The 25,338-nt window shown below is 44.8% G+C and overlaps 1 protein-coding gene and 1 long non-coding RNA gene across 2 annotated transcripts; one reads left to right on the forward strand and one right to left on the reverse strand.

Annotated features, from left to right (window-relative positions):
* Positions 1–5,736: 5,736 nt before the first annotated feature.
* On the reverse strand, positions 5,737–11,216 carry LOC141553874 (uncharacterized). The gene is made up of 3 exons (XR_012485700.1): positions 11,004–11,216; positions 6,653–6,753; positions 5,737–6,526 (listed from the first exon to the last, which is right to left on the reverse strand). It is a non-coding gene; the product is annotated as an uncharacterized LOC141553874 (long non-coding RNA).
* LOC141553865 (uncharacterized) lies at positions 8,446–24,151 on the forward strand. Its single transcript, XM_074285291.1, has 4 exons — positions 8,446–8,841; positions 13,365–13,491; positions 17,619–17,714; positions 20,623–24,151. Exons 1-4 carry the CDS (start codon positions 8,461–8,463, stop codon positions 22,530–22,532), a joined length of 2,514 nt encoding a protein of 837 aa, XP_074141392.1. The 5' UTR covers positions 8,446–8,460; the 3' UTR covers positions 22,533–24,151.
* Positions 24,152–25,338: the final 1,187 nt, after the last annotated feature.

Consider the following 25,338-nt stretch of genomic DNA (forward strand, 5'->3'; position numbering starts at 1 on the left):
ATTTATATCAGGTCTGCTGAGGAAGACATTTTTCATCACCCTCTTTGCTCTCTTCCACAGATCCATCTATTTTATAGATAAAACATAAACTTTTTTTTTACATGTCCAAACAGTTGTTTTGCTGTAGAACAAGAATTGGACTTTGAAATAGTGTACAATTAGCCTGTGATGGAAATAAAAAATGCAGGTGGACAAAGGTAGAGGGTTTTGGAATTCTATGTAGTGGTTCATAGTCAACTCCCAGAGTTCTTTCCCAGGGGGTAGCTGGTCCAGGTCATTACTGCTGTATTGGAACTGATTTGGTTCATCTCATTTGAAGATGGCCACGTCCATCAGAACTGATCATCATAAAGTATTATTGTTCAAGTATATAATGATCTCCTGGTTCTGCTCATTTCACTCAGTATCAGTTCATGTAAGTCTCTCCAGGCCTCTCTGAAATCATCCTGATGGTCATTTCTTACAGAACAAAAATATTCCATAATATTCATATACCACAATTTATTGGTAATCTCCAATTGATGGGCATCCACTCAGTTTCTGGCCACTACAAAGAGGGCTGCCGTAAACATTCTTGCACATCCAGGTCCCTTTCCCTTCTTTAAGATCTCTTTGGGATATGAGCCCAATAGTACAACTGCTGGGTCAATGGGTATGCACAATTTGATAACTTTTTGAGCATAGCCCCAAACTGCTCTACAGAATGGCCGGATTCTTTCACAACTCCACCAACAATGTATCAGTGCCTCTGTAAAACATAAACTTTCTCCCTGATTCCACAAGAAGGTTCATTTCATGATAAGACAATTGTTAGCTTTATTCCAACTCCTCCTAAAAATGCTATTTCTCAAAATTCAATCAGCCTCTTAATGACAACAAGAGTTGCCTCTGACACACATAAATGGGATGACCCTTGAGCAAATCACTTCTCTGAACTTGTGTCTTCCTGTATATTGAAGAAGGTTGGACTCTGAAGTGTCTTTCAGCGCATGATTTTGGTGGTCTAGGAATTGATGACATTCAAGGATGTGGCTGTGGACTTCATCCAGGAGGGGTGAGGCTTCTTGCACCAGCCTCAGGAAAACATGTACAAGAAGACTTATGGCATTTCCCTTGGTAAGAATGAATCTGGAGTCAGAGGAATGTCTTTATTCCCTAGTGTGCCGAGTTAGGAGGGTTTATCAGAGACTGGAAAAGGAAAAGTGCTGGTCTTCTGTGTCTAGGAAACATCATCTTTCAAGAGGCTGTTTTTCACGTAAAATGTCTTTGAATTGTGTGATAAGAACCTGAGCTCTTCCTCTATTGTTCCTGCAGCTGTCTCTTACTAATGGTAGATAATTCTTACTAATTCTAAATTAAGGTTCAAGGTCAAACTAGTATAGAAGTATCTCAAACACAGAACTAATCTCAGAGGTTATTTTACTACATCTCTGACTAGACATGAATTTTATCTTCCAATGGCCTGAAATTTGCTCTTCCTTACATCCTATTCTTCTGTAGGATGGGTCTCGTATTTGGAATATTATTCTTTCTAACAAGCATCAATTTGAGCTCAAAGTATTTCATTGACCCTAATATAGAAAGTTGGTCCACAATCTTCCTTCCCTATTGCCCTCAAATATCAGCAGAGGCAATAAGAAAGCAATGGAAGAGAATAAGCATTTATTTTCTTGTTTGTCAAGGTGTGGTATACTTTTTTTTTTTTTTAACAACACGGTAACAACAATATTGTTTAAGAACAACATTCATCATATTATGTAATATTATTGTTCTGTAAGAAAAGATCAGCAGGATGATTTCAGAAAGGCCTGGAGAGACTTACATGAACTGATGCTGAGGGAAATGAGCAGGACCAGAAGATCATTACATACTTCAACAACAATACTGTATGAGGATGTATTCTGATGGACGTGGCCCTCTTCAATAATGAGATGAACCAAATCAGTTCCAGTAGAGCAGTAATGAACTGGACCAGCTACACCCAGGGAAAGAACTCTGGAGGATGCATCTGTTAGGATTACTAGGTAAGAACTCAGGTTGTCTGGACAGTGACAAGGTGAGAATTCAGGTTGTCTGGACAATTACAAGGTGAGAACTCAGGTTGACTTGATAGAAGGAGCAAGCTCATTGGCTGAAGTGGTTCTTCCCAGAAGCCCTTGCATTATCTCACGCCCATTCTCTGGGAGGATAAAAGAGGACAGCACTCCAGGAAGAGGAGAGGTCTCTGCATTACATCAGGCCTGACGGGGCTCTCTGCAGGAAGGGAAGTCACTTCTAAGGACAAGAGTTAACAGCAACTGCCTGGAGACAACGGTTCACTACAGGAAGAAGAATCTGTCTGAGAGATTTGAGTAGACACAGCAGATCTCTTCCCAGAGAACGATCCAGCAGCTTCTGGAGACGACAGCTTCGCTACAATTGGCGCCCAACGTGGGGCAAGGACTTTTGCTTATCCTGACAAGAGGAGATAGACCAGACCTTCGCAATTTGGTGCCCAGACACGGTCCTGATTCCAGTGGAAAAGCCTCCCATCCAGATCTCAGTCTCTCTGACCCAGAACCGTGAGTAACGAGGAAACTTTGTTAAAGATTAAGTGAGCGTGTTAATAGATAAATAAGGAACTTAACTTGTTAAGGGCTAAAGCAGCAATCTCTTATAGCTGAAATGGGGCACATGTTAGCTAAATTCAATCCCTGGACCTCAGCCGACTCAACCACAGCCCCAGAAGCAACCTCAGCTCCATCCCCATTCAGGAGTGGTACTATAGAGAGTATAATCAAGATAATTGAGGAGCAGAGTTTACTTGTAACCTGGGTACAGATTGCTAAACTCTTGGCTGCATTAAGACTCACATCTCCTTGGTTCTTAGAGGAAGAAAAGATAGATGTAGATAAATGGAAGCTAGTGGGATTTGAAATGAAAGAATTTCAAGCAAAAAATGGGCCTCGTTCAATTTCTGCAGAAGTATTTTATATCTACAACATAGTTCAATTAGCCTTAAACTATCAAGCAAGTTGTAGGAGAAGGAAAAGTTCTAAAAATGAACAGAGGAGGAAGTGTGAGGAAAAAAGGAAAGATCAAGATCTTTCCCTAGAGCAAGAGGATTTAAATGAGGAATTATGGTATGATTCTCTTGAAGAAGCTTCAACCCTGCCTAGAGAACAGTTTATTGACAGGCCCACATCAACCCCACCTTCAGAGATGGAGGAAGAAAGAGGGGAAGAGGCAGAAACACAAACAGAATTGCCTGTGAAACAGCCTAAGCCTATGACAAGATTAGAAAAAGCATTGGTTAAAGCTAAGAGAGAAGGACAGGATATAAGTGATTTTATACATGCATATCCTGTGATTGAAGAGATTGACTCTGTAGGTAAAAAAAGGAGAAGATAGGCACCTTTAGATTTGAATAAAATTAAGGATTTGAAAAAAGGTTGTACCCTTTATGGGGCTACATCAGCTTATGTCAAAATGTTACTAGATGCTTTGTCTTATGAAGTCCTAACCCCGAATGATTGGAAATCCATAGCAAGGACATGTCTGGAACCTGGAGAAAATTTATTATGGCTTGCGGAATTTCATGAATTATGTAAAATTCAAGTCAGATGCAATTTGGAAATAGGAGTTAACACACAATTCACTTTTGAGCACTTAGCTGGTAAAGGTCAGTATGGAGAGAATTCGGAACAGATTAATTATACCATGACAATATATGAACAAATTGCTAAGGCTGCAATAAAAGCTTGGGGTGTCCTCCCTGGACAGAAAGATCGTGGAGAGGCTTTCACTAAAATACAGCAAGGTCCCAATGAACCTTTTGCAGATTTTGTGGGACGTTTGCAAACTGCTGTCAAAAGAACTATTGGAGAAAATGCAGCTACAGAAATAATGACCAGACATTTGGCTAAGGAAAATGCCAATGAGATCTGCAAAAGAATTATATGGGGATTAGACAAAGATGCTCCTTTAGAGGAGATCATAAGACGCTGTGCTACAGTGGGAACAAATGCTTTTTACACCCGGACAATGATGAACGTGGAAAGACAGGGTCCCTCCTGGCAAGGGACTTCTAGAGAAACTCGGCGATGTTTTCAATGTAGAAAAATTGGACATCTAAGAGCTCAGTGTAGGTATGGAGATACAGTAAGAAGACAGGGTGAACGAAGACCTAAAACCCCATGTCCAAAATGCAACAGAGGACTCCATTGGGCATCAGAGTGTAGAATAATTCAGGGAAATGGGATGAGGGGCCCAGGTCCAGGGCCCCAGGCAAAAAAGACTTGGGGCATGATGGCAGCTGATGTTACACCCAAAGAGCCTTTAGAAGGTCAGGACTCTGATTTGATCAACCAGCAGAAAAGTAATCACTTGGCAGAAAGGGATTACCTGATAAGTGAGCCAAAAGGCAATCAGATTGCAAAAATGGATTACACTTGGGGAGAATACAGGCCTTTTAAACCAACAGGGCTGTGTCCAGTGCAAACAATTCCAATGTAATTGCCAGATGATGAGAAGAGATTTAAAAAGTGGTAAATAGAAGGTAATTAGATAGGTTAACTGCCTGGGAGAGAGGGTTTGCTTGTATTTCTTCAGCAGGAGAAGGAATCAAATGGGTGCCAACAAGTCATATTCGCCTTGTCCATCAGAGAGAGACAGAAAAAGAGAAAGACCTCAAAATAAAGGAGAAGATCTAAGAAACATCTTACACCGAAAGAGCATGGATAATAAAAAGACTGTTAAAGAACTTTAAAACCAGCAGGAATCATTGGACTTCCTCACACAAGATGAGACTAATGGACAATGGACTTATGGACATTTATAAATTTTCAATTTATGATTATTTGATTATGTTATATACTTCTAGCATGTGTTATGTTACTATGTTACTATGTGCTTATGTAATTTATGTAATTATGTGTAATACCTCCCATATTGATGGATTTATGTTTCAAGGTCATGACTGTCCTATGTTCTAAATCAAAAGAAAGGGGGAGATGTTAGGATTACTAGGTGAGAACTCAGGTTGTCTGGACAGTGACAAGGTGAGAATTCAGGTTGTCTGGACAATTACAAGGTGAGAACTCAGGTTGACTTGATAGAAGGAGCAAGCTCATTGGCTGAAGTGGTTCTTCCCAGAAGCCCTTGCATTATCTCACGCCCATTCTCTGGGAGGATAAAAGAGGACAGCACTCCAGGAAGATGAGAGGTCTCTGCATTACATCAGGCCTGACGGGGCTCTCTGCAGGAAGGGAAGTCACTTCTAAGGACAAGAGTTAACAGCAACTGCCTGGAGACAACGGTTCACTACAGGAAGAAGAATCTGAGAGATTTGAGTAGACACAGCAGATCTCTTCCCAGAGAACGATCCAGCAGCTTCTGGAGACGACAGCTTCGCTACATGCATCATCACATAAAACTACCAATCCCTCTGTTTTTGTCCTCCTGCATTTTGGATTTCCTTCACAGGCTAATTGTACACTATTTCAAAGTCTGACTCTTTTTGTACAGCAAAATAACTATTTGGAAATGTATACATATATTTCTTTAACTTATACTTTAACATATTTAACATGTATTGGTCAACCTGCCATCTGGGGGAAGGGGTGAAGGTAAAGAGGGAAAAAGTTGGAACAAAAGGATTTGCAACTGTCAATGCTGAAAAATTACCTATGCATATATCTTGTAAATTAAAAGGTATAAGAAAATTAATAATAATAATAAAGAACAATATTCAGCAAATAAATGATTTTGACTTTAATTATACAAACTAATGATAAAGAAAAAAAAACATGCTATTTGCCTATGAATGGTAGCCATCTCTAGGGTGTGTGAAGGCAGAGGATAGGAAAAAAATTATTTGATAAATTTATTGTCTAAATGAAAAAAACAGCAAATCGTGCATTATAGATTTACAGTTTCATGTGCAATCATTTTTTTAATTGTACTATATTATAGAAATACTTGTTTTGTTCCATAATTTTAAAAGAAAACTAAATATTATTTCACCTTATCTTCAAAATAACCTTCCCAGTTAGGTGGTATTCTCCTCCCCATTAAGAATTGAGGTAACCCAGGCAGATTTTAAGTGCTTGCCAAGGGGCACAGAGCTAGGAACTGTCTGAAGCTTGAGGTAAGCTCAGGCACTTCTGACTCTATGCCCAGGTGTCTCTTAATTGTGCCACCAGCTCCCCTTCACTTCTAGATAATGGAAACCTTGGGAGGAATAATCTTCTATGAAGAAGATGCCCCCAAACCCAGGTCCCTGTTGGTCAGGCTTGAGGCTGCTCTGGCCCAGTATCACTCCTCTGTCCAGGTGCTGGATTAGGACTCTCTTCCAGAATGGAGCCTGGCAGGAGAGGAGGCGGGACATGGACAAAGGTTTGGGGCTTTGCATCCCTTGTGCCCAAGAGCACCGTGTACATGGCAACAGAAAGACTGTGCGATGATCCTTTCTAAAGGCTCTTCTCAGTGACGTGGTGATTCAGCCAAACTCCAGTACACTTGGGCTGGGGAGAACCATCTGTGGGCACTGAAAGTCGATCATAATAGAGTATTTTACCTTCTTTGTTATTTGTTTGCTTTTCCCCCTTTTTGATCTTATTTTTCTTGTGCAGCATGACAAATGAGGACATGTGCATAGAAATGTCTAACGTACTTTGGGTCCCTTGCTCCCAGAGGAGGGAGTGGAGGAAGAGAGGAAGAGAAGTTTGGAGCCCAAGGTTCGGCGAGGGTGAATGTTGAAGACGATCTTTGTATCTACTTTGAAATTTTTGAAAATAAATTTTGAAAAAAATAAATGAAAACATTTTGAAACATTAAAAATTATACAGCAGAATAATGTGGCCTATTTGTTTTGTGTTAAATAAGCACTAATGTTTGAGGAAAAAAGAATAATATGTGTGCACATAATAGAGCAAATCTCAAAATGGAGTAGCTCTGGGTCCTCTCATCTTTCCCTAAAGAGAACTAAGTGACAGCTTCTCCCCCTCTTCATCCCTGACTGATTTCCCGCCAAGGGCTTCCGGGCCCAAGGGAAGATAGGATCTCTGGTTTGGGGCCTTCATGGGGGCTGGACCAAGAAGGCCTGAGGAGCTGCCCCGCCCCCCAGGGAGGGGAAAGCAGGGGCAGGAGAGCTGTGGTTACAAGAGGCTTCTGGGAGTTACCAAGAAGGAAGTGCCAGACTTGGGGAAGAAGTGCCTAGAAATTCTTCTTTAAAACATTTCTTAGCCGGGGCGTCCTGGGCTGGTCCCTGAATCTGTGTCTCCCCCTCTCTAACATGAGGAGGTCCCTTCCAGGGATCATCTGGGATCCCACAACAAGTCACTGTTTGGGATTTGGGGGCTTGAAATGCTCCTGAAAGAGACAAAGGGATCAGGTGATCCAGGAAGAGCTTATTTCCTCAAGTCAGCCAACCCTGAAGGGCCAGCTACACGCCGGGCTCGGGGCTAAGCGCCAGGAGCAAAAGGAGCGCAAGGGACGCCCCCTGCCGTGCTGGAGGCCACAGACTGCTGGGCGGACGCACCGGCACCGGCAGTGAGAGAGAACCCTCCGGGGCCCCGCGACAAGCGGGAACGAACGGGGACTCACTCACTGCTTAGGGAGGACGGGAGGGTTTGAGGAGATAGAACGTTGGGAGGGAATAGTCAGAGTGCAATAGCACAAGGGCTGCAGGAGTGAGGGGTGCTTATGGAGGAGGACGGAGGAGTTCTGATCCAGGACATTTAATTCTTCCTGGTTCTCATCCCGCACCATGTGGTTTAAGGCTGAATTTTAAGGGTCGTTTGCCTTGTAGACTTGTAGAGGGTCCAAGATCCCAGTGACTGAGGAAAATTCAGTACAATCCAGTCCTGATCTACAGTTACTGATGCTGTGCAGCCCCCGACTGTCCCAGGAGCCTTTGGCTTCCAGAGGGTCAGAGCGTGGGCTCCCCTCCTGGGCGTTAGTCTCCTGAGGCAGTTTCAGCAGGGGGGAGGGGGTCTTTCTGCCAAGGAGGAGGAGGGGCGAGTGTGGGAAGGGAGGAGGAGGAGGCTGAGGGGAGGAGGAGGAAGAGGAGGAGGAGGCCCTGGGGAGGACCAGGAGGAGGAGGAGGAGGGGAGGAGGAGGAGGGCTTGGGGAAGAGGAGGAGGAGGCCCTGGGGAGGACCAGGAGGAGGAGGAGGAGGGGAGGAGGAGGAGGCGGCCTAGGGGAGGAGGAGGAGGCCCTGGGGAGGACCAGGAGGAGGAGGAGGAGGCAGAGGGGAGGAGGAGTTCTCAGAGATGAGCAGTCAGGAGGGCGGCGTGGCCCAGTTGGGCAGCAGATCTTTGTGTGAAGGGGGGCAGGGCTGAGGTAGGAGAGGCGCCAGGAGGCCCAAACCCAGACCCTCCAGTTGATTGGAGGAAAGGGCTCCACCGCCCTGGGGGAGGGACGGGGCGGGGTTTTGGGACCGGGAAGACACTCCCACGCGGGGCTGATGGGAAGCAGGAAATGACATCACTCTCCATTCCCTGCACAGAAACTGCTCTGCCTTCCTCGGAATTTCTGGTCACTCCCCGTCTCCCCGGAGCTCGGACCTCTCCCCGTTCCCCGGAGCTCGGACCTCTCCCCGTTCCCCGGAGCTCGGACCTGTCCCCGTCTCCCGGAGCTCGGACCTGTCCCCGTTCCCCGGAGCTCGGACTTGTCCCCGTCTCCCCGGAGCTCGGACCTGTCCCCGTTCCCCGGAGCTCGGACCTGTCCCCGTCTCCCGGAGCTCGGACCTCTCCCCGTTCCCCGGAGCTCGGACCTGTCCCCGTCTCCCGGAGCTCGGATCTCTCCTCGTTCCCCGGGATCAGCAACAATCGGAATCCGGGCCTGTGCTTGCAGCCCCAGGTAAGTCTGAGCCTGCAGCCGCCAGGTTTCCTGGCTTCCATGGCCGCCTGGGCCTTCCGGTCTGTGGTTCGGAACTCGGGGCACGTGACCTCCGGCTCCGCCGCCGCGGCGTCTGTGCGATGAGCTCCCCCAGCCCTAAACCTTCGCTTCCGCACTTGGCCAGATTTCCCATCGGGTCGGACATTCCCAGACTTCCTCATTTCTGCCTTCTAATGAGGCTCCGGGCCCCAGTGCTCCCAAGCCCCCGCGGTCCTCCCCTGCTCCACGCTCCGTCAGGAGCACTTCCCTCCTCCCCATGGACGTGCTGGCCTGTGGCCTCCCGGACCCTGCTCCCCAAACCTCCTGCTTCCTCCGCCCCTCTTCTCCCTGAGCCTTGGGGTTCAGTCCCAGACTGGATCCAGTCTCCGGGCTCTAGCTTTCCAGATCATTCCCGATCATTCCCCGGGGGCTCCATTCCTGCCCCTCCTGCACTGTGCTTTTATTGCCCAGGGTCCCACAGCCAGGGTTGAGGTACGAGGTGCCTGAGACCAGATTAGAACTCGGGTCCTCCCGAATTCAGGGCTGTGCTCCATCCACAGCGCCCCCTCGCGGCCCCTCCTGCACTGTTCTGCAGGGGGCAGTCTGGAAGCCCTGGGGGACCTCGCACTCCAGGAGTTGCTGTGGGCTCCTCCTGCTCAGAAAAGAGGGGAAAGTCCCCTCGTCCTCTGGGAGCGTTTCCCGCTCCAGCTTCACGTGACCAAGGACTGGCCCCAGCAGGGACCGAGTCAGAGACAGACACCCACAGTGGGTGGGCCCAAAGAGCGGTCCCCCAGGCCGGGAGCCCCAGGCAGTCCGCTGGGCTTCTCTGGCACAGGCAGAGGGGGGAGGGACGCTCCTGGAGCTGCTGGCCTTGCTCTGGGATTTCTGAGGGGCTTAGAATGAAAGCCCCAGGGTCCCCTGGGACCTCTGTCTGGAAGAGCTTTGGCCTTGTCACTTCTGAGGGTCCTTCCAGGGTGGGAGCAACAGGACCCCGGGATGGAGACCGGGGCCCAGAGGGAGGAAGTGGACGCAATGAGTCACTCTGGTTGCTTTGCCACCTCCACAGGGAGCCGGGAGCCAGAGGGGATGGGCCCCGGGAGCCTCGGACCTCCTCCTCGGGTGAGTGCAGTCCATCCCCAGACCCCAGCCCATCAGCAGCCACAGCCATCCTGGAGACGGGGGATGGGCTGTGGCGGGGGCAGGGCCTGATGGACGGGTCATTTCTTTACAAAAAGGGGGACACACAGCAGTAACAACCCTGCCGTGCCCAGCGGATTCCTTGGGCCCCTGGCATCTGGGCACCGAAGCCCGTGCACGCCCCCTGCTGGGGGTTATTTCATTACAGAGCACTGAGGAGGTGCTCCACTTGCTTCCTCAGGAATCTCCTTCCCAGGGGTCAGATCTGCTCCCTTTGGCCCCCCCCAGCCCCCTCCCCACCCCAAGTCTCTCCTGCTCTTGGCCTCCTGTGGCCACGCTGCCCTGAAGCTCCCGTCTCCCCCTTTCACCTGCTCCACTTTCCCTGGGAACAAATAAATCCAAGCCCCTTCCCACAGGGCCCGGCCCATCCCCCCTTCCTCCCCCCCCTCCTCCCTTCCCCCCCTCCTCTGGCAGACAGCTGCTGCTCCTCCCTGATCCTCAGCTCCTGGCTGCTCTTTGTGCTAAGCTGAGGTCCCCGCCAGAGGGCGCACTTCCTTTCAGGGCCTCCCCTTCTGTGCCCTTCCCCATCCCCCACACTTGCACTGGGCGCAGTCCCGGGTCTCTGTCGGGGCCTCGGGCTCCTTCCCCCCTCAGACAGAAGGAGACTCACTCAGCTCCATCCCTTCCCATTGTTTTGCTCAGGACTGATCCCTCCCTCCCCCCTCCCCCCCATTTCCCTCTCCCCCCTTTTCACTGGGTGCGCTTCTCCATTCATCTCCTGTCACTTACTCTTCCTTCCTTGGGCAGGCTGGAGGAGGTTCCCAAGGTCCCTCCCTCTGTGGAGATTTCTGCCTGCCGTGGGAGCGGCCCCAAGGGGGCGCCGCTGGGTCCGAGCGGCCCACAGCGGGGGAGGGGAGTGGCGCCCCCACAGGGACTTCCTCGGTATCACTGCCTGCTTCACTTGCTGCCTCCTGCTCTGAGGCTGTGTCAGCCATGTTGGTACTTGCCTGGAAGCAGAGTCAGTTCTCCTTGTTTCCTTCTCTGCTTTCTGAATCATTTGTGCCAGACTTGCCTGGGAATGTCCAAAGTCTCCACAAGGGGGCGCGGAGGGAGCAGACAGGAGGGAGGGGGTGGGGGAGGAGGAGGCGGCCTCCCCCCTGTTCACTTTCTCCTCCCTTGTCTCTCTCTTTCCTTCCTCTTTACTCACCTGGTCCCGCCTCCTCCCGCTCCTTCACATCCGCTTCCTGCTGCCCTCTCACTTCCTCTTCCTGGGGTCACACCCGCTGCTGACAGCCTTCCTCCCAGCCCCTTCTTCTCAGATTCTGGACCATAAAGGGGCGTTCCTTGGACGGTTGGGCCTTTTCCTCCTCCTGGTTTTCTTGTGGTGTCTCCTCTGCTGTTCGGCCCCGGACTGGATTTCAGGCTCCGTCCCCTTGATCCGAGTGGGTTTTCTTTCTGTTGGTCATGTTTTATTTCCCTTCTCATCACCACATCTTGTCTCTTGGGTTTATTTGGGTTTATTTGGGATTCGTTCCCATTTTTCTAGGTTTTTGTATAATGCTTAATCTTCCCTTTTCAAGTGAGTGTTTCCCCCTGAGGGCAGCTTAAGCGGAAACTCAGAAATTTTGGAACATTATTTAATTAATCATTTTCATTTTTCTGTTGTTTTTTATTGTGAGGGCATTGGGGGTTGAGTGACTTGCCCGGGGTCACACAGCCGGGCAGTGATAAGTGTCTGAGAGCAGGTTTGAACTCGGCTCCTCCTGGATTCAGGGCTGTGCTCTACCCACTGCGCCCCCTACTGCCCCCATTTCCTTTGACGGAGTTATCGCTGCCGAGTTCTGCTCTCGCACTCAGCCATGATGGAATTCATCCTCACGGGTCAATCTCCTTTTGGGTTTGTATTTCCGGTGCCGATCTCTGAGCCAGTTTTCACTCTTATTTCATTAGGGAATGAGAGGGAACATGGACCATTTCTACCTTCTTACATTCGTGGGCAGGATCTGTGATACAGTGAATTTTTCTAAAAGTTCCTTGTGTCGAAAAGAAATAGGCGTCTTCCTCTGTGGTCCCCCGTCCTGAGTCTTTTACCTCCACCTTCTCTAGACCTTTGTCCATCTCTTCTCCTCGATTTCCTCCTGCTCGTCTTCACCTCCCTTTCCCTTCAGTTCTCTCACACATTCCCCTCCCCCTCTTGCTCTTCCACTGGTCCTGTTCCTTGGCTTTCTAACTGCATCCCTTCCTCCCTCTCTAACAGGGACCCCCCTCTCTGCCCTTGGCCTCCATCTTCCCCTCCTGTTTTGCCTGGATTCTCATTCTCGGGCCCGGGGCTCTCTGCCCACGGGCGCTTTCTTTTTCCTTGACGCTTCTTACCCTCAGAGCCTCCAAGGCCCTGTTCTGAGGCTGTGCTGCAGGGGTTTCCGCCACTGCGTGTTGGCCAACGGCACAGACGCCTTGCTTTCAGAGCCCAGGGCAGGTGTTGGAGAGAACCCTGCTTCTGCTGGGGAACATCCCCTGCACATGATCCATCCTGCCTCGCCGTCCTTTCATTTTTCTCCACGTTCTCCTCCCAATGCCAACCCTGTGTCCATGCTGTCCTTCTCCTCCAAGGGCTCGTGTCTCCCAGGAGGGACAGCTCCCCAACCCCAAGACTAGTAGATTTTTCAGGCACTTTAGGTCCCCTGGCTCCTATGAGACCTTTCATCAGTGGAGCCCACCTCCTAAATCCGGCCTCCTGCTTTTCTCCACCTTTCCTAATTCCCACCCTCCTCCCCCCTCCCCATGTGGGCTTCTCCTTGGCAATCTCACAAACTATAAAAAAACAATAAATTCCTCAGATGTTCAGAGGTGAAATAATAGATTAGAAGAAATAACCTGAAAATTGTGGCTTACACTTAGACCATGATGAGGTCAGGGTGGCAATTCCTTGTTTGACATAAACATGTCAAATTTACAATGGCCATTCTCTTTGGCAGAGATGGTTCATTTAGGAGAAAAGGTTATAGATAAAATGAAAACATAAAATGGGCACGAGAGGGAAATATGAAATGCGCTTGGAAAAGCAGAAGGATCACCAAGGAAACGAGTTTGGAAGAATTCATTAAAAGAACATGCAGTGGGGCCCAAAGATGCCATCCCATTATGTGTTGCATGATAAGTCATTTCTCAGCTTTATTTCAGCTGATCCCAAATTCTCTCAGTCTCTTAATGACCACAGTCTCAAGAGCTGACCCTGACTCTCACAAAGCCTGTGACCTTTGGGCAAATCCCTGCTCTGAGTTTCAGTTTTCTCCAGCAAATTGGAGCAGTTTGGATTCTACTTCAGAAGGCTCTTTCTGCTCCTCATCTTATGACTTTTGATGGTTTAGGAGATGGTGACATTCAAGGATGTGGCTGTGGAGTTCACTAAGAAGGAGTGGGAGCTCTTGGACCCCTCCCAGAAGGAGCTGTACAAGGAGGTCATGGTGGAGAACGCCAAGAACCTGCTCTCCCTGGGTAAGGGCACTTCCCCTGATGACGGCAGGTCTGCACTCAAAGGGAAAATCTCCATTCCCCAGGGTGCGAGATTGGGGGATGGGGAAAGAGAAGAGCAAGTGCTGGTCTTTGCCTTGCATGATAGGACCTGGGGATGTCCTTTGTTGTTCCTGAAACTCTCTCTTACCCATTCCAGATCAAAGATTAAATCAGGGGAAGCATCTGAAACATGGAACTAATCTTAGAGGTTAGCCTCTACCTGGACACAAATTGTGTCTGCCAAAGCTCTGAAAATTTCTCACACAGCGTTTCCTTTCAACTCATTCCTTTGGTGGATGGGTCTAGTATTTGGAATATTCTTCTTTTTTACAAGCATCAATTTGTAGGTCAAAGCAACTGTTGGCCCTAGAGTATGGGAAGTTTCTAGTTAACCTGCCTTAGTATTGCCTTCAAATTCCAGCAAAAGTGGTGAGACTCAGACAGCTAGGTGGGCATTTCTAAGTGGTGGGAAAGGAATGGAAGGGGGGAAAAGCATATTTTTTTAACCAACCTTTTACCCATTGCTGTGCCATATGCTTTCTTTATAATACAATAACAACATTCATTAAGAATAACTTCCATGAAATTAGTTATTTTGACTATTTCTAAGTACCAAATCAAGGTGCCATTTTCATCCTGAGAAAATAATTGAGAAATAGAAATATGGTTGTAGTGTTTTGGTTGGTTTTCTGGAGGTCTTGGAGCAGCCCTCCTTTCAGTTGACAAGAATAGCCAGGTGTAAAGTCCAAAGTCCAAATTCTTTATTGTCTCCTTGCCTGGCACCTGGGCTAGCTTGGTCTCAGTGGAGGAAATGCAGGAGGACAGGCCATACCATAGTAGGGTGAGATGGAGTGAATCTCTCTGAGTCCAAGGATTGTGCTCCAGCCTCCAGCCACCACAAAGGTGGACAATGAAATTTATCTGTCTCTGAATCCCCATTGGCTTCTTATATGCTCTGTTGTGATTACATCATCAGAGGTGTGAATCCATCCTAGGTGGAACTAGGTTAAGTACTAAATATATGTCCTGAACTAGAGAACTATTAATCACTATGCTAAACTAGATAACTATTATATTACCAATACCACTGAGTTAATACTTTTTAAGACTTCTTGTTTCAGGTACATAGTTCTGGCCCATAACATATGGTTATCAATGTGTGTGTGTGTGTGTGTGTGTGTGTGTGTGTGTGTGTGTGTGTGTGTATGTTTGTGTGTGTGTGCATATATACCTTTACATGTCTGTATATTATTTATGTGTGTATAAAAATGTCTGTGTAATGGCAGCCACCTGTGTAATGGCAAAGTGTGATAATGTCGTTGTCTGTTAGGTTCTTACTAAGTGCTAAGTCAGTACTTAACAATTCTGTAGTTCCAGCCTTTACTGGGAGTTTTACTTGTGAACTCCTGGGGGAGGAGCTTGCATGCTTAGGAGGAGCAAGTTCATCGGTTGAAGTAATTTTCCCTTCAGAAGAGCTAGGCAGGGCCATTGCAATTTGGCGCCTGAACAGGGACAGACACAAGCCTGATTCCAGTGGAAACGCCTCCCATCCAGATCTCAGTCTCTCTGACCCAGAACCGTGAGTAACAAGGAAACTTTGTTAAAGATTAAGTGAGCTTGCTAATAGATAAATAAGGAGCTTAACTTCTTAAGGGCTAAACCAGCAATCTCTTATAGTGAAATGGGGCAAACGCCTTCTGTTTCAGGAAAATGTTTGGAGAGCATTATCAAGGTTATGAAAAACCAAGGATTGATTATAATTTTGGAGGAGATTACTGAACTTTTAAAAACTGTGCAGGTCATATGTCCTTGTTTTTCTCTGGAAGAATTGGATCTAGATGAATGGGAATTAGTAAGAAAGCGATTAGATGAACACTACAATTCCAGGCCAAATTCAATTTCCAAAGATACACTTCATACCTACAATTTGATCCAAATGGCTTTAAAAATTGTTATTCTAAAGGAAGAGAAGAAGGAGCAAAATGGGGAGGTGTCAGCTAAACTAGGTGAAAAGGATGAATCAGATAATAATGAAGTCAAGTACAATTCTGAGCAACAGGAGCATTTCCCAACTCCTCCCTCAATTAACCCTTCAGGGGTGGAGCAAGAAGGAGGAGGGGAAGAGGCAGAAACACAAACAGAATTGCCTGTGAAGCAGCCTAAGCCTATGACAAGATTAGAAAAAGCATTAGTTAAAGCTAAGAGAGAAGGACAGGATATAAGTGATTTTGTACATGCATATCCTGTGATTGAAGAGATTGACTCTGTAGGTCAAAAAAGGAGAAGATATACACCTTTGGATTTGAATAAAATTAAAGATTTAAAAAAAGGTTGTACCCTTTATGGGGCTACATTAGCTTATGCTATAATATGTTACTAGATGGTTTGAAGTCCTAACCCCAAATGATTGGAAATCCAAAGCAAGGACATGTCTAGAACCTGGACAAAATTTGTTATGGCTTGTGGAGTTTCATGAATTATGTAAGATCCAAGTCAGATGCAATTTGGAAATAGGAGTTAACACACAATTCACTTTTGAGCACTTAGCTGGTGAAGGTCGGTATGGAGAGAATTCGGAACAGATTCATTATACCATGACAATATATGAGCAAATTGCTAAGGCTGCAATAAAAGCTTGGGGTGTCCTCCCTGGACAGAAAGATCGGGGAGAGGCTTTCACTAAAATAGAGCAAGGTCCCAATGAACCTTTTGTGGATTTTGTGGGACGTTTGCAAACTGCTGTCAAAAGAACTATTGGAGAAAATGCAGCTACAGAAATAATGACCAGACATCTGGCTAAGATATGCTCCTTTAGAGGAGATTATAAGACGCTGTGCTACAGTGGGAACAAATGCTTTTTACACCCGGACAATGATGAACATGGAAAGACAGGGTCCCTCCTGTCAAGGGCCTTCTAGAGAAACTCGGCGATGTTTCCAATGTGGAAAAATTGGACATCTAAGAGCTCAGTGTAAATATGGAGATAGAGTGAGAAGACAAGATGAAAGAAGACCTAAAACCCCATGTCCAAAATACAACAGAGGACTCCATTGGGCATCAGAGTGTAGACTAATTCAGGGAAATAGGATGAGGGGCCCAGGTCCCTTGGTTCATTGGTTGAAGTAATTTTTCCCAGAAGCCCTTGCGTTATCCCACACCCATTCTCTGGGAGGATAAAAGAGGGCGGGACTCGAGAGATAGAGAGTCTCTGCTCTAGGCCAGAGTTGAGGCGGCTCTCTGGAGGAAGAAGTCTCTCCTCTAGACCAGAGAGTGATCGGCAGTTTCTGGAGACAACAGCACATTACAAATTGGCGCCCAACGAGGGGCAAGGACTTTTGCTTATCCTGACAAGGACTTATTCTGAGCCCTTCAGAGGAGCTAGACAGGGCCATAGCAGGTGTCGATTTGAAAGTAATAGAAAGTTGTACATTGTGGATTTACAGTTTCAGGTGCACTCATCTTTTTTAATATACTATCATATGTAAATATTTGTAAATTAAAAGTAGAATAAAATATTGTGTCACTTTATCCTCATCTTCACTTTCCAAGTTAGGGTGATTTTGTTATCCCCATTTAAGAGCTGAGTAAACAGAGGAAAACAAACCATTTAATTGACTTGTCCAGAGGTGCAGTTAGTAATTGTCCAAGGCTCCCTTCAAACTTGGGTACACTTGTCCGGGGCTCTCCACTGAACTACGGGCACTTTTTTAAGTTATGGAAAATGGAAACTATTGAATGAGTCTATCCTTCTGTAAAAAAAGGTGTACTAATTTCAAGGTCCCTCTGGATCAGGCCTGAAGCTGCTCCCACCCACTAACTCTTTTTACCCAGGTTTGGGATCAGAAGTTTCTGCCAGAAGGGAGCCTCACAGGACAGGAGGTGGGAGGAAGGCCTTTGGCTCTGTATGGGGAGGAAGCTGTACAAATAGTGGGCACATCCTCTCTTAGGTGACTTGCTTTACAAGCCTCAGTGGGTAAGTATGGACGGATATGTCTGAACATCAGGGGCTGAATTTCAGCATGGAGCAGCTCTGGACCCTCATTGTTTCCCTAAGGAGAACCAGTGGCCAACTTCTCTCCATTTTTTTCCTAACTGCTTTCCATGCCCAGGGCTTCCAGTTCTCAGAGAAGAGGTGACCTCTTATTTTGAGCAAAGGGAAGCACTGTGGATGCTGGACCAAGAAAGCCTCAGGAGCTGCTCTCCAGGTAAGTCAGATGAAAGCAGGTCTCTGAGAGCTATGACTACAAAAATCTTCTGGGAGTTACAATGAAGTAAATGCTCAGTTTTGGGGAGAAAGGCCAGACTTGGAATTCTATAATGGATATTTCTTGGCAGCAGTGGCCAGGGCTCCTCAGTGAACCTCGGTTTCCCATCTACAAAATGAGTGGGTCACACTCCATGGCCCTGTAGGGCTCTTCCAGTGCTCATCTGTGATGCTGTAAAAGCCACTGTTAGGGATTTGGGGCAATGGAACTCTCTTTAAAGTGCCCCAAGGATTGGGTTTGGAACATGAGACATTCTTAGAACTTCTGGCCAGTAAACAATTAAGGGCCTGCTACAGGGCAGCCCTGGGCTAAACACCAGCAACACAGAGAGATGTGAGGGACATGCCCTGATCTCCTGGAGGTCACATAGTGGCAGGGCAGACAATACACTAGAGACTGTGGAGAGACCCACTGTGCACCAGATGAACTGAATAATTTAGTGCTTCACTGCATCACTAATTGGTGAGGATTATAATGGTTTAAGAAGGAGAGCAGAACTGGGGAAGAAAGAGCCAAAGTGAAATAAAATAGCTAGCATTTCTACAGCCCTGTTTACCATGCTCTGCATTGTCTTATTGTATCCTCATGAGAATCTGGGGACTTAACTGCTATTATTACACCCATTTGACAGATTAAAATCCTGGGTTGCCTGGTTCAACGCCCTATCCACATGTTATCCACTACAACTGTATTTTGATTTTGAAACAGATATGATGAACATAGTCATGTATGAGGTAGAAACAGGAGAATTGGACAAGCTCCTGTGGAGACATGGAAATTCATTTTTTAAACTCTAGTCAGTCAAAGCATTTGCTAATTAGTATAAAAAGAAAGATTTGTATTTATATTGGCTCTTGAAAATATTGCACTAAATGACAAATGTACTCACGGGTCCATTTCAAATATTGCTTTATGTTACTTTTCTATAATATTTACATACTCACAACCTTTGAGAGGGTAGTAACTGAATCCGTACTGAATCACCAACCCATGTCCCCAACCAATTCCTTTGAGAAACAGCCAGATAGGAGAATAATATAATTAGAGGAAACATTCAAAGCAGAAGATAAGCTTACACATGTCAATGAGTGACACTTTTAAGGTCTGATTTTCTGGAAAGGTTGTGGCCTTCCATGATGATTTCATAATGACCTCTACTGTCTCTGCTTCCTGACCATGATTTTCAAGTAGCCTGCCAGCACTGCTTCAGGATTGCAGACCCAAGTCACATTTTGCTGAGGCAATCAGAGATGGGGTTGCTAGGTAACCTAGGAAGGAAAGAAATACACTGGTCCAGGGAGAGAAAGCCCCAAGGATCTTTGCACTCCTGTGGCCGTTTGTACATGCATGTTCCACCTTCCTAGAATGGTGGGAATACTTTGGTTTCAATTTGAGAAACCAAAAGTTAGAAGCACTTAGAAGTAGCACAATCCTCCACAGCAGTGTGTTGGTGATTGTGAGAGCTTGAAATCACTGAAAGACAACTATTAAGGTGGAAATATGCACATCTGTGTTGTCCCAGAGGCCAGCTACCTGTATAACCAAATGAGACATTTATTTACCACTGAAGGTGCCACTAAGATATTTTGGGGTCAGCTCCCTTGAATCATTATCTCAATCCTTCAAGGGGTTTGTGAGCTTCTGAAAGGGAAAGGATTGCCATAGTGGAACTCCCTTCCATATCACAGATGAGGAACTCAATTTTCTATATGAAACACATTTTGTGGTGGCAGCTAGGTGGCACAGTGGATGGAGCACCAACCCTTGAATTCAGGAGGACCCGAGTTCAAATCTGGTCTCAGACATTTAAAACTTCCTAGCTGTGTGACCCTGGGCAAGTCACTTAACCCCAGCCTCAGAAGAAAAAGAAAAAAAAAAAAAAAACAAAAAAAAAAACATTTTCAGATGTGGATGTTTTTATACATTTTTAAAAATTGTGTTTGTTATTCAGGGGACACATAATGATAAAGGGTTGTTTTTTTTTTTCTTTTTTCTCCTGAGGCAATTGGGTTTAAGTGACTTACCCAGGATCACACAGACAGCAAGTGTTAAGTGAGAGCAGATTTGAACTCAGGTCCTCCTGACTTCAGGATGGTATTCACTGTGCCACCTAGCTGCCCCATAATAATTGTTTAAAAAAGAAATAACTAGTAGCTATCTCAAAAAAAGTAATCTGTCAGTACAAAATCACTTTTTTATAAGTTATACTAAGGTATAAGTTACAAATTATAACAAGTGGGTTCTGTAACAAGTAGCCTTCTGAATATGACCTCAGATAATGTAATAGAAAAAATTGAAGTTGAAAATGATCATCAGCGAAATTTGTTATGGTTACAGGTAAGACGAATCATAAAACAACTTCAGTATTTAGTATATATGCACCACATGACATGGTGCACATATGGAAAAAAGCATTGAAAGTACAAATAATGAAAGGAAAAGGGAAAAATTGAGTGGAGATTCTTCATCACATACTGTGGGCAGAGCATGCCCATTGACATTATGTCAATCCTAGTCTAAGCTGCTCGGATTGAGGTCAAATCACTCAGCCATTCTGACCTGAGTTGTGCACCTGATCAGAATGAAGGTTTATTCTGAGGTTCCACTGTAAATGTGCATGAAGCTTCTTAAAAATATATATTTGGAATGTAAACTAATGAGGTTTAAAGTGATTGTTTCTGCCTATTTAAAATGTTTCTCTTTGCCTAGGAAAAGAGAAAATAACTGAGTTTCTCTTTTACTCATGGAAAGAAGGGGATATAAACAAATATATTTATATATATGGCCTGCATCAAGTTTCTATTTCTTTAATTATTTGTTGTTTTCTTTCTTTCTTTCTTGGAAGCAGAGATCAGACTTGGAATGAAGGGAACTCCTGCAGAGCTAAGCCATTCTGTGTTTGAAACTCACAAGCAAAGACCCGTGGGTGATGGTCCCTGTGACTTGACTTGGAGAGAAATCAGTGAATCACATGAGAGAATCCAGATCAGAGAGAGACATTATGAAGGTAACCAAAGTGGAAAAGGTTTTATAAGAAGAAAACCTCTCATTGTACATAAGAGAATCCATACTGGAAGGAAGCCTTATAAACGTAACCAAGGTGGGAAACCTTTTGTAAAAAAAGGAAATCTTACTACACACCGGAGAATCCACACAAGAGAAAAACTTTATAAATGTAACCGATGTGGAAAGGCTTTTAAACAAAAGAGAAGTATTATGATACATCAAATGATACACACTGGAGAGAAACCTTATAAATGTTATCAATGTGGGAAGGCTTTTAAAGAGAGGAGAATTCTTACTGGACATCAAAGAATCCACACTGGTGAGAAACCTTTTAAGTGTGAACAGTGTGGAAAGGCTTTTAGAGTAAAGGGAACTCTTACTGTACATCAGAGAATCCACACTAAAGAAAAACCTTATGGATGTAACCAGTGTGGAAAGACTTTTACAAATAGCGACCGTCTTACTAAACATCAGAGAATCCACACAGGGGAGAAACCTTATGAATGTAACCAGTGTGGAAAGGCTTTTGCCAAAAAGAAATCACTTAGTGTACATCAGAAAATCCACACTGGAGAGAAACCTTATGAATGCAACCAATGTGAAAAGGCTTTTACCAAAAAGAAATCACTTAGTGTACATCAGAAAATCCACACTGGAGAGAAACTTTATAAATGTAAGCAGTGTGGAAAAGCTTTTACAGAAAAGAATGCTCTCACTGTACATCAGAAAAAGCACACTGGAGAGAAACGTTATGAATGTAACCAATGTGGAAAGGCTTTTAGAGTAAGGAATGGTCTTACTTCACATCAGAGAACCCACACTGGAGAGAAACCTTATGAATGTAACCAATGTGGAAAGACTTTTGCATGGAAGGATAGCTTTGTTATACATCAGAGAAATCACACTGGAGAGAAACCTTATGAATGTAAGGAGTGTGGAAAAGCTTTTACAAAAAGGGTATCACTTATTGTACATCAGAGAATCCACACTGGAGAAAAACCTTATGAATGTAACCAGTGTGGAAAAGCTTTTACAGAAAAGTATGCTCTCACTGTACATCAGAGAAAGCACACTGGAGAGAAACGTTATGAATGTAACCAATGTGGAAAGACTTTTAGAGGAAGGAATGGTCTGTATTCACATCAGAAAATCCACACTGGAGAGAAACCTTATGAATGTAACCAATGTGGAAAGACTTTTGCATGGAAGGATAGTTTTATTACACATCAGAGAAAGCACACTGGAGAGAAACCTTATGAGTGTAAACAATGTGGAAAGACTTTTATTAAAAAAGAATATCTTACTGTACATCAGAGAAATCACACTGGAGAGAAACCTTATGAATGTAACCAGTGTGGAAAGACTTTTACAGCAAAGAATGCTCTTAAGGTACATCAGAGAATCCACACTGGAGAAAAACCTTATGAATGTAACCAGTGTGGGAAAGCTTTTGGAACGAAGGGAGCCCTTACTGCACATCAGAGAACCCACACTGGAGAGAAACCTTATGAATGTAACCAGTGTGGAAAGACTTTTACAATAAAGAATGCTCTTACTATACATCAGAGAAACCACACTGGAGAGAAACCTTATGAATGTAACCAGTGTGGAAAGACTTTTACAGCAAAAAGTGTTCTTACTGTACATCAGAGAATCCACACTGAAGAGAAACCTTATGAATGTAAGCAGTGTGGAAAGGCCTTTAGAAGCAGGGAAGGTTTTGCTGGACATCAAAAAATCCATACTGGATAGAAACCTTATGAATGTAACCAGTGTGGAAAGAGTTTTATGCGAAAGGGAGATCTTAACCAACATCAAAAAATCCACACTGGAGAGAAACCTTATAAATGTAACCAGTGTGGAAAGGCTTTTATAGGAAATGGAGATCTTATCAAACATCAAAAAATCCACACTGGAGAGAAACCTTGTAAATAGAGCCAATATGGAAAGGGTTTTATATAAAAATCTGACTGTTAATTGCCAGATAGCATTAAAATAAGGAGGAAAATGAATTAGGGAGAGAATCCTGGAAGAAGATGTGGTAGTGCTGATGCCTTTTGTACTTGGCCAGTTCTCACCATGATCCTAAGGGGAAAATAAAAGAAGACTAAAGGGGGCCGATAACTTCTTAGGCATATTGGATCCCTTATTGCCACCTGGTCACCTACTTGAAAGGCAGCATCAGAATGGAAAGATCACTATATTTGGAGTCAGGACATGGGTTGAAATTTTGATTCTGCAACTCTGGGCTTGGGAAAGTAATTTTATTTGACTGGAGCTCAGTAGATTTAGACTAGGCTTAGGATCTGTCCCTGTTAGGTTCTTGTTAAGTGCTAAGTCGGTACTTAACAATTCTCTAGTTCCGGCCTTTAGGGGAGTTTTACCCCTGTGAACTTCTGGGGAGGAGCTTACATGTTTGGGAGGAGCAAGTTCATTGGTTGAAGTATTTTTTTCCCAGAAGCCCCTGAGTTATTCCACGCCTATTCTCTGGGAGGATAAAAGAGGGCAGCCTTGGGTCTGGAGTTAGTCTTGTCTGGGCCAGACTTGAGGCGGCTCTCTGGAGGAAGGAGAAATGTCTATTCTAGATCAGAGTTGGCAGCTGAGACAGCAGATCTCCTCTCAGAAAGCGACTGGCAGTTTCTGGAGACAACAGGACTTTACATATTGGCGCCCAACATGGGGCAAGGACTTTTGCTTATCCTGACAAGGACTTATTCTGAGCCCTTCAGAGGAGCTAGCCCAGACCTCTGCATGTCCCCACCCTAAATCCTTTAAGAAGACAAAGAAGAATTTAAAAATGAAAACTATGCCTCAATGCCAATTATTACTGGTTCTCAGCTTCAGATTAGGGGTAGTGACTTAGATGACTTCATTAAGCCTTCTGAGTATGATTAGCAGTTTTGAAGAGGCAATAAGATATCAGCAATTCTAAACCTAGATCTTTGTTGATTCAAGAAACTTGTACATCCTTCCTAAATGAACAACTCTGTGTAACTAATGAAATGTGGTTCTTGCTATATTTGTTCAGGTAGAAGATGTTTTGTTGAGATGCTTTTAAGAATGAAAGATTTCAACTCTTGAGGTTTGATTTTAAACCCTTCAAATTGAGAGTGATAATTTCAAAAGCTGGAAATAGCATGGGGGTGGGGGGGAGGAGGGAGGGTAATGGAATTACAGATACAGTAATACAATGTATATAGCTATGAATTGATGGTCCCACTGTTCTGAAAAGTCATTTTGTATCAGGATTTATTAAAAGATTACCAAATGTTCAAACTTTGTGATAAAAAGATCTTAAGAGAAAGGCATGCATTCTAAAGAAGTGCGGGAAAGAAGGATTCCATCTACATTAAAATATTCATTGCAGTGGATTTTTTTTAGTTTGGTTTTTTTTTGTAGCAAAAAAAAAAAAAAGTTGATGGTTTTTAGTTGGAAAATGTCTAAACAAATTATGATAATGAACATACTGGCATATTGGGCCATGTGAAAAAGTGAATAGGAAGAATTCAAAGCATGGGGATATGTAAATGAATGGAGATAGACTGAATTGAGAAAAAGCAATAAAAATTAGGTACATGGTGATTCCCTCAAATACTCAGATATCCTGATCAGTGATTTCTTCAATTTGAAATTCTTCTAACAATGTAGATCCAGCAATGTCTGTCTTTCCATCTTCTGTGACTCTTGCCCATGTTTCCCATAAGTTGATCACAGAGCATCTATCCCAAGGGTTCTCAAATTATGGTCCAAGGGCCAGATGTGGCTGCTGAGGACGTTTATGAGGCCCTCCGGGTTATGGCAAAATGAGCTGAGGGGCAGAGACAGAGTGTGAGATTTTGTTTTTACTATAGTCCGGCCCTCCCAGTCTGAGGGACAGTGAACTGGCCCCCTATTTAAAAAGTCTGAGGACTACTGATCTATATGATGGAGTTCTTTCTTTCTTTCTCCTACCATCTCAAGGGCACTTGTAGAATGTTCTGGCTATCTACTCATCAGCCCTCTTCCTTATTATGTGGCCAGCTCCCCCTCTTGTCCCACAACTCTGTAATGTGAAGAATGAGCAATGTCCATTATTGCAACAGAGGACACCAAGAAAGTTCACAAAGTGCATTGTTCAGCAAACATCTGACTCCCTTAATAAATGGAGAGAGGCAGCTCCCAGAGATGGTACCAACTGGAGTAGCAATGAACTTGTGAAATTTTGTAACTTTGTAATCTGTTTTGCTAACAGTGGAAAAACACAACTTTGTGTTGTTGATAGGTTGATACATTAGGCAGAAATGGGGGACCATCACCAATTGTCTTGGCCTGTATCTTGCCACTGGGCTCAGATGGTCCTGAAGGATGGAGTAAGACTGATGACTTTGCCCAGTTTTATGTCATTTACATCCAAGTCACTTGCCAATCAAGACATCACTTACTGATGGCATCAACCCTCTTTGAGAACAAAAGAACAAAACAAATCTTCAACTCAAAAAGCTCATGAGTTCAAAAGTTAACCTCTCAATTAAAAGCAAAAGTTCAGTTTTCCCATCAGTCACATCCAAACTTTGGCTTA

The sequence above is a fragment of the Sminthopsis crassicaudata genome, chromosome 2 (genome assembly GCF_048593235.1).
Source record: "Sminthopsis crassicaudata isolate SCR6 chromosome 2, ASM4859323v1, whole genome shotgun sequence".
Classification (NCBI taxonomy): domain Eukaryota; kingdom Metazoa; phylum Chordata; class Mammalia; order Dasyuromorphia; family Dasyuridae; genus Sminthopsis; species Sminthopsis crassicaudata.

Bases quoted from the DNA above. Each gene is read 5' to 3' on its own strand.
- LOC141553865 (XM_074285291.1), top strand. From the start codon at position 8,461: ATGACATCACTCTCCATTCCCTGCACAGAAACTGCTCTGCCTTCCTCG. The intron at 8,842-13,364 runs GTAAGTCTGAGC...TTGATGGTTTAG, and splicing joins GCCTGTGCTTGCAGCCCCAG to GAGATGGTGACATTCAAGGA. The intron at 17,715-20,622 runs GTAAGTCAGATG...TCTTGGAAGCAG, and splicing joins CCTCAGGAGCTGCTCTCCAG to AGATCAGACTTGGAATGAAG.